Genomic DNA, 9,650 nt, shown 5'->3' on the forward strand with positions numbered 1-9,650 from the left:
AGTTTAATATCCAATACCATGTGGAACATGTAGCTGTAGAGTTCTGGGGAAAAGGAAAAGTGGCTTCAGTCACCTAGCTTTAGAGTTAAAAAATAGTCCTGAAGACCATGCCGCAAGTCTCTAACCTTTGCAATTTGTAGTGCAAGAAATGACATCCATACAAACACAAGCAGGCCGAGCTCCTTCCAGTATATATTTTGAAGAAGTGGAACCTGCATTTAGAGACATGAAGTCCAGTAAGTTAGAGTTAGCAAATTTGGAAGATGGAAGCATGGATTTCACAAATGTGCTGACATACTACCTCCAGTTATGTTGTCACTGCTGCACCTTTTTGTTCAGTGTTAGTAGGAGTCATAGGAAGAGGTTCATATTTGATGTCTTCCCGTTCTTCAACAAAGATGATTTTCATATTGAGCAACCTGCCTTCAAAACCAAAGAACATTGTATCAACATTTATGTATCCTTACCCCACTAGGTACCAAGCGTTTAGCAGCCTCCTGAAATAATCAACAAACAGATGAGAGTTAATGAGTTGCACAATATTGATTGAGAATTAAAAGGATCTTACCCTTTTAAGAATTGTCTCCAGTTTCCATGTGTCAACACCTTTCATGAAAGCCTTGGTCGAGGTCCCTAAATTGTTCTAGCCAAAGGACATCAGGAATGACCTTTCATCTTTAACTGAAGAGAATGATCATCCACATTGAATGATAAATTACCGATAAATAGGACAATTAGGAGGACGGTGACCATCCAATCAGGAAAGACAACATTAAAAATGACGCCGATGTTGATCCCTAGCATAAGCATGGGTTGAATGAGAAAAGCTAGATCATAGTCAATGACGGGCATATGTAAAGACGGATGCCTCAACTTAAGGTTGTAGTAAACAGTAGAACCAGCTGCACCCATAATCATGCCTGCCCATGAACATTAAGATTTCATTACTCACGCCACAAAAACACACGCCACAAAAACACACCCATAATCATCTTGTCACGTAACCATACAAAAACTTGGCCTCAGTGGCATAGAAAACACACGCCACAAAAACACATCGATTAACAATGAAACAAAAGGAATGCATAGAAATCCAAAATACATGAATTTGGGGGGTAAATTTTCTTACACTTTGAGATTGCTGTAGTAGACTTGGGATCAAAACCAACGATGAGAGCGAGCATGGGCACGAAAATTCCACCCCCACCAACTCCCCCGACACTACCAAACGCTGCTCCAAAGAACCCAATCATGGAACCCACCGCAATTTCCCACCCGAATTCCATGGGCTATCGCCAAAAAGTGAGGGAAAAAGCCTTCATTAATCACAAAACTTGATCGATCTCATGCGAACAACCAACCAGAGAAAGAATGCTGAAAGTTTACCGGCCAAACAGGTTTGTAAGAATTTTTATCAGTCTGCCATAGAAAAAGAAGCGAGTTTGCAATATAATTAGATTCAATATCCTCTCCAGAACAGTACGCTTTGTCCCCCTCAACCCCTCAATTCCAATGCTCCACTCCGACGACACCACCGCTAATGATACCAAGAGGCAAACTAATCCAAGCATGGCTGTCGACCCCAACTTTCCCAGCCATTTCCATTCCATCTGCATGGTTCCTCACCTTTGCTCGTTCGCCGTGAGCTTTGGCTATGAACGCAACGAAAGATCCTAGCTTTCGCTTTCCTGGCAGGTTATATCAAATGCCTAAATAAAAACATCAACGTTATGGGATTGCGACCAATTTCAGCCCTTCCATAATAGCAAATTGCCGAGCAAGGAACAAAATAAGGAACTCAGCCAGAAAGGGAGGATAATTAAGAAGATGGCAGAGGCCAGGCGACACCCTCGGGGAGCGAGCAGAGAGGTTTAAATAATTAAAGTAGTTTCTTGAATCTGAAATCAGCAGAACCAATGGAAAACCTAAAGAAATGAAAGTTCGAGACGTACCATCTCCGATTCTTACGGGCGGCGTCCTGGACCTTGCGCTTCTTCTTCTCCACAGTGTTCTCGAACCACCTCCGTATCTTGCACTCCTGGAGCACCCCCGCCTTCATCACCTCCCTCGTGAACCTCACCAGCAGTGACTCATCCGGCTTGTCGTCGGGGATCACCACCTGTGCGTTGTAGTTCCCGCCCTTGGCGTAGAGAACGTTCGCCCAGGCCAAAGTAAGCATATTCTGACGATTGCAGCCTCTCTCGTCAACAAGGGCCGAACGAGGGCGGCGCTGTTGATGGGGCGCGGGAGGAAGCCGACATCTGATTGGATCGAACGCAAAGGAAGGAGAGAAGAGAGGAGAGGAGGCTGAGGGGAAGGGTTTTTCTTGGTGGAAAGTGGAAGCGGCGGCAGGGAAGAGAGGAGGCCTCAGCACCGGGATCTGTCGTGGTCGATCGCCTCAGCACCAGGATCTGCCGCTTGACGAAGACGGAGAGGAGTTGGAGGAGTGGTTCGTCAGAGAGGGGTTTGCTGGAGAGGAGTTGGATGGAGAAGGCCGCGTGAGATGAGGATTTGGGAGAAGGGTTCGGGATAAAAACGATCGGAAGATAGGAGGTGGGAGAAGGGTTCGGGTTTTCTACTCCTTATCTAGATCCAACGGTTTGTATTAATCAAGATTTAGATGAGAACTTAATAATAGACAACACTTTTTAAAAAACGTTGTCGTAGATACTAAAAAAAAGTCTAATAGACAACGCTTTTTTACGAAGCGTTGTCTTTGACCCGTAAAAATCACTAATAGACAACGGTTTTAAAAAAAGCGTTGTCTATTAATAAGAAAATAATGAAATAAACAAAGCTTTTCACTAAAAGCGTTGTTAAAAAAAAATAGACAACGCTTTTTATAAAAAGCGTTGTCGTTTAAGTGTTGTAGAATCCCAATTTTCTTGTAGTGCACGCATGCGCGGGCCAAGCCCAAATCGAGTGGATTTGGGGGGGTTCGAGCCGGAAATCCATAAACCGGGCGTCACGTACGCGATTAACGCGCGCAGGGGGGGTGCAAATCCCCAGCCCGTGGGCCTTGCGCTCACGAGCGGCCCGGTCTGTTTTTGCTAGTTTGGTTTCCGGTTCGGTTGGTTCGAACCAAACCAGAGTTTGGTTTTTGTTCCGCGTAAGGAACGGACGCAACACCGCGTGAGAGGAGACACGGACGCGACACCGCGCGTGAGGAGATGCGGACGCGTTTCCTCGCTAGCGAAGCAGTGCTTCGTACCTCCTCAGAGTAAATAAAAGGGGACAAGCAGTGCCTCTATTCTTCACTCAATCTTCCTTCTTCTCCCTTCTCTGTGCGATACATTCTGCACAGCACCTCCTCCGTTTTTCTTTCGAGTTCGAGTCTTTCTGCGCCTTTGTTGTGTCCTGAGGCTTGGTCTTTCGGCGATCTGAGGTTGGGTCCGAGTGTCGCGTCCGTTTTGGAGTGCACCTACGAACAAGACGAGCGGTTGTCGGATCTTGGGGGAATTTTGCCGGGGAGCCTTTGCACCGTGAGGCGGCAATAAATTCTCTAAGGACAGTCGGCGTGCCGACGCTTCAACCGGATAACTATATTCTAAACCCGACTACTTTATTTATCTGTCTATTGCATGCTATTTTTGTGTCAATATAATACTGCTGTTTATATTGCTTTAAATATATTACCAACACATAACCATTGGAAATACAACATAATCAAATATTGTTCGGTTCAATCTAAATAATACAATAAAAATTTTACTAAATAACTTAGTTGAATATTTTATTATATTATCCTCCGTTACAAAACCACATATTTTTCTTTTATTTTTATGTGTTTTTTTTATTTTTTTTCCTTTTCTTACATGTTTTATTTTTTCAATTTTAATTTTTTTGCTTTTTTTTAAAATTTTTTTTGGTTTTTTATTTTTTATGTTTTTTTTATTTTCCTATTTTTTAACGTTTTTTTATGTTTTTTTATTTTTCTATTTGTTTACATTTGTTTACGTTTTTTTTTGTATTTTTTATGTTTTTTTTTTTTTTAAATTTCTTATGTTTTTCCCCTTTTTTAAAGCTTTTCCTTTACGTTGTTTTGTTTTCATATTTTTCACTGATAGTAGGATATTTTCGATAAAAAAAAAAGTACTTAATTTCGAAATCTAGAAAAAAATTTAATTTTTAAAGATTTTTTGATTTCAGATTATATATATATTTTTATTGATGTATCATACATAAAATATTATTTAAGAATCCTCGTTTAATTAAATCGAATAAAATTTTTTATTGATAATCTTAAATGAATAATTAAGATTATCAAAAAAATAACCCTCAATTAAACACACCCTCAATTATCAAAAAAATGCACCGGAGAGACTCAAACTTTGAATTTATCGATTATTAATTATCGATTATGGATTGGATGGTCATTTCTCCTGGGACAACAATGCTCTTAAAGTTGATATTGGATGAGATGTTTGATGCAGCCAATATTACGTGACGATGAAAGAACTTTAGGTTGTACTGGAAGAAAAATTCATAATTGAGAACGTAACAAATAATTATTATATGAATTGCAAAGGATGTTTACTAAAAAGTTATTTTTATGGAACCGCATAAGAACGTTTTAAAATTATCAAATTATATAGGATAATTTTAAAATAATTAAATCATGTTCACATGCTCACTTTTTATTTTACCCCAATGATAAAAAAAATCAATCAAATTAATTTTGTTGGCAAATCAGTAAACTGATTTTTAATACTAGTTGAATCGATTTCCTGTGTGCTAAAATTTTGAGTAAATCAATTGACTGATAAAAAAAATCAATTGACAGATTGTTTTTTATCAAAGTCAATTTTGGACGAAATAGGTTGATGATTCAAATGATCTTGGATTTATATGAAACTGATTCCTATATATTCATCTAGTTTTCTTGATTATATCCATGTCCTCAAATTTCAATTTGACCCAGTATATTAAGAGCAATTATTTTTTGAACACGAATATGTTTGAAAGATTTAATTCATATTAAAAAATTATTGCTCTTAATAAATTGAGTTAAATTGATGTTGAAGATATATATATATATATATATATATATATATATATATATATATAATTAAAAGAATTAGATAAACATATAAAAATTAGTTTCATATCAATCCGAAAATATTTGGTTCATCAGTCAATTTTGCACAAATATGACTCTAATGCAAAAGCAAATCAGTCGAATGTTATTGTCAGTCAATTGATTTTCTCAAAATTTCAGTACATAGAGAAATCGATTCGATTGATGTTAAAAATCAATCGACTAATTTTTAAACATAAATTGATTAGGCTGATTTTTTTTATCAGTCAACTTATTAGGGTAAAATGAAAAATGTTGGATATATGTAAATGGAGAAGTGGTAGAAGAGGAAAGAAGCTTTCCATTGTGAATGAGATTTTAGTCCACATTAGGAGTTTCAAGGTAAATTAGTTGATTTATATTGACTCACATGCATTGATGATGTGAACAAATGCATGAGAGAGAGTCTTTCTCACGTGTAGGTGAGCAGGGGTACAAATCTACCACTCGAATTGGACTAAACCATAGGGATGACAATTTCACCCGAACCTGATGGAGGATCCGATATCCGACCCAATTATGGAGGAGGTTATGGAAAGACTATCAATACCCGATACCCGGCCTGAATACCCAATTAAAATATATATATATATATATATTTTAATAGGATGTTAATTTTAATATATTTTTGTTGAATGATAATAGTTGGATAGAAAGAAGAAAAATTATAATTATAGAAGATATTCGATCTTTTAATAGGTATGGGTGTACCTATCGGAGATCATATATCCGATGGTTATGGGGACGGAGGATATAGAATCCGACCCAAACTTGACCCATTGCCATCCCTACTGAACCATGTTGACTCATATGTGAACCGGTCGGGGCAAGATTTATCCAAGTGGAACCACCAATATTTTGTCACATGAATTCTTTTTGCTGCTCAAGAAGGTAATAGAAGCATTTACCATTGTTTTTATAACCTCCCGGATAGTAATGGTCGGCCATTAATAGCCACCGATTATCATTAATCCCTGAGTATTAAACGACCATTACTCATCATTCAATGCTGGTAAGGGATGATGCTCCTATATAAATGGAGACCAAGGTCTTGAGCAAAGACACAAAAAAAGTAGTAGCTCTCCACCTCCGTTCCCCTCAACTCTTGCTCGGTGGAGTGCCCGTGATAGCAGTTGGGTGCCACTAAGTTCGTCGTGACCACATGTGCTTGGTGGGAGTCACAGTTAATCGTTGTATCTTAGGAAACAGAAGACCCAAGTAAACCTTAAAGCACAGTCGGAGGTGAGGCGAATCTGTTTCAAGGAAACTGTGACCATCGTTGTCCTTGGTCCATTCGCCGGCTCAGCCTGTCTGCCCAGCCGGTCGCTCGCTCACTGGGTCGCCCGGTCGGTCGCTCGGCTTCTCTACCCGCCTGGCTGCTCGTAGGGGTATAAATGAACCAAGTCGCTCGTGAGCTATTTGAAACTCGATTCGATAAAAGTTCGTTTGAGCTCGTTTAATTAGGTTCATTAAGATAAACAAGTCAAGCTCAAGCTTCACAATCCTCGGCTCGTTAGCTCGTGAACACGTTCGTTAAGCTCATGAATCAACTTTTAAATAAAAATAATAATAGTTTTGATATTGAATTTATAGATTTTACACTCTACTTATGAAAAATATAGACAAATATATTAAATTTATTTATTAGAATAAAATCATAAATTTTAATAAGAATATTATAATTTTCTCTAAATATATAATTTAGTTTTTAATGAATATTTAAATTTATAATTTATATTTATTAAACTCGTTTAGGCTCGATAAAAGCTCGAATAAGCTCGTGAGCCATGAATATAATTGTTAAATAAAGCTCGAGCTCGACTCGATTATAAACAAGCCAAGCTCAAACATTCAAGAGTTCGGATCGACTCGACTCGATTACACTCCTAGCTGCTTGTTCGCTCATTCGGTTGGCCTCTTCCTCTGCTCGGTTGCACGCTCGTCTGGTCGTTCACTAGTTCGATCGCTCTACTACTTTGTCTGACCGACCACCTGCCTGCTTTGCTCGTCCGGCCGCATACTCGCCTGGCCGGCCACTTGCCTGGTTCGCTCGTTTGACCGCATGCTCGCTTGGCCGCTCGGTTTTTTGCCTAGCTGGCCGAATACTCCCTCGGCCGCTCGCTCGCTCGCTCACTCGGCAACTCGGCCGCACATTAGCTCGTCCTCTCGAACTGCTTAGCTTCTCAGCCTGCTCGACTAAACCACCCGGTTAACTGCTCTACTTTACCCGATCGACCTCTCTGCCCGGCCAAACTCTTTGTTTGACCGCTCTGCCTGTTCGGCTGATCTACCACTTGGTTGGCTCTACCTGATCTGCTACACAACCTGATCGGCTATGCTACCTGCTCGATTAGTCTGCCTAATCAACTGGTCTGCCTACTCGGCCTCTCTGTTCGTCGACCAGTCTGCACTCAACATGTGGCAGAAACTAGCACTCGCTGACAGTATGAGATTATCAGCTCAAGTCATTTTAACAGATAAATTGAATTTAATTTTATGTATTTAAATTTAACTAATTTCCAAGAATCTCCAATAGATTATTTGCCTAGCCAAAAATGGATACATGATTTAGTTATTTTCAAAATATTTTTAAAAAAACTATTTAAAATTTTCTTCTTAAATTATTGTTTTTTACCCCTATAGCCTAAAGTCCAATATTATTATAGTAATTTTAGTAAAAATTTATAGAATATAGAATAATTTTAATTAAAATCAATCAAAATTATTTCGCAATGTAATAATTTTAATAAAATTATTAAAATAGATTTGAATTAGGGGCCTAAATAAGCCAAGTCACTCGTGAGCGGCTCGGTCAAAATTTAACTTCAGCTCGAACCAACTTGATAGAAATCGAGCCGAGTTCAAATCTAATTATTACTGGCTCAGTGACTCGTTGAAACAAATAAGCTAATAATAATATATATTTTTATAATATATAATATATAAATTTATTTATTAAAAATAATTTAAAAATAAAAAAATCGAGCTCATCTCATAATTAAATATTGAGCTTAGCTCAACTCTACGTCGAACTAATATAAATTGAGTCAAGTCGAACTCAAGCCTAGGTTGGCCCGGATTCAACTGGACTTGTTGATAATCCTAGTTTGAATACCTTTGAATAATATTAGAGTAATTTCTACCTAATCAATAAATATTTGTCAAAACTACACTATGAAGTTTTTAAAATTAAGTTAAGAAATTTTAATCCACTTTTGAATAATTTTTATTAGTGTTGAAGAAATTTTAAGTAACATTCAAATATTTTTGATCCATATTAATATAATTTTGACAAATATTAAAGTAATTTTGATAAGTTTTTATCAAAACCAATACAATCCAAATAGATTTTTATAAAAAAATTAAGTATTAATTCACCAAAGACGCATCTAAAATTATACAATTCCCTAAAAATATACCAAACTTTCATATTTTCCAAAATAATATATTTATTTCTCATTTTATCCGTCCACCACTAAAGAACATCCTGTATTTATGTCACATCAACATTATTGATTTTTAAAATATAGCATATTATTGATTTTTAAAAAAGAGCATGATGATATTTTGAAATGATGCAGCATAATAATTGATGGGGATAAAATAAAAAATAAAAGTGCCCTTTCGAAAATCAAAAGTTAGTTTTTTTTAGAATTTTATAATTTTAAATAGTCTTTTTAAAAATTAAGATACAGTATCTTTTTGATATTTTAATAATAAATTTTAAAATTTTGCCCATAATTTGTAGAGCTAATAACCTCAGGCATACCCTTATCTTAGTGAGCAAACTTCTAAGAAAAAAAAAACACGAAAAAGCATGCAGCGATAAAATTTCTTTAAACGGCAACATTCATTGTTAAAAAAAATTGAAAGAACAGTAATAAATGGTCAGAATATGATTCATCAGAATATTATTTTAGGATAATATTAAATAATCAAAATCTAGCCACTCAGTGTATATATATATATATATATATATATTCTTTTAGAATGGTGCGATGGTTAAAATATGAGGTGTTGTTATATGAGGTCTTGGGGTCGAAACTCGATGTGATCGAGCATAACCTCCCCCATGTCTTGGCCATTTACATTAATGGCTAGTAGCCCCCCGTGATTTATTTCCTCCGTGTTGACCTAGAGAGGGTTGACGGGGGTGCTGGGGGCGAGCGAATCGCCTTTTGCCACATGTATGTGTATGCATGAACATTTTAGTAATATCATATGTATATATTAATTACATATATGTACATGCATGTATTATAATTGGGAGATAAAAATTGCTAGTTGGTCAGATTCTAGCCAACAAGATTATTATCAAGAATATTTTAGTAATATCATATTTATATATTAATTGTACATACATGTATTACAATTCATTTCTAGCTAGTCAGATTGAAAATAAGGATATTACTAAATGGCTAAAATATGACGAATCAAAATATATTTTGTAAATTATTATCAAGGATATTTTAATAATATCATATTTATATATTAATTACACGCATTATAATTCATTTATAATTGGTCAAATTTTAACCAACAAAATTTACTAAGTACTAAATGGTCAGAATGT

At 36.4% G+C, this 9,650-nt stretch overlaps 2 protein-coding genes across 2 annotated transcripts; both read right to left on the bottom strand.

Moving 5' to 3' along the window:
- Positions 1-319: 319 nt before the first annotated feature.
- Positions 320-1,396, bottom strand: LOC121987211 (sulfite exporter TauE/SafE family protein 3-like). Its single transcript, XM_042541106.1, has 4 exons — positions 1,130-1,396; positions 720-920; positions 569-633; positions 320-497 (listed from the first exon to the last, which is right to left on the bottom strand). Exons 1-4 carry the CDS (start codon positions 1,284-1,286, stop codon positions 447-449), a joined length of 474 nt encoding a protein of 157 aa, XP_042397040.1. The 5' UTR covers positions 1,287-1,396; the 3' UTR covers positions 320-446.
- Positions 1,397-1,503: 107 nt separating this feature from the next.
- LOC121987981 (30S ribosomal protein S21, chloroplastic-like) lies at positions 1,504-2,179 on the bottom strand. Its single transcript, XM_042541681.1, has 2 exons — positions 1,969-2,179; positions 1,504-1,688 (listed from the first exon to the last, which is right to left on the bottom strand). The coding sequence occupies exons 1-2, from the start codon at positions 2,177-2,179 to the stop codon at positions 1,504-1,506; spliced, it is 396 nt and encodes a 131-aa protein (XP_042397615.1).
- Between the last annotated feature and the right edge of the window lie 7,471 nt (positions 2,180-9,650).

This window comes from Zingiber officinale, chromosome 5B, assembly GCF_018446385.1.
Source record: "Zingiber officinale cultivar Zhangliang chromosome 5B, Zo_v1.1, whole genome shotgun sequence".
Lineage (NCBI taxonomy): Eukaryota > Viridiplantae > Streptophyta > Magnoliopsida > Zingiberales > Zingiberaceae > Zingiber > Zingiber officinale.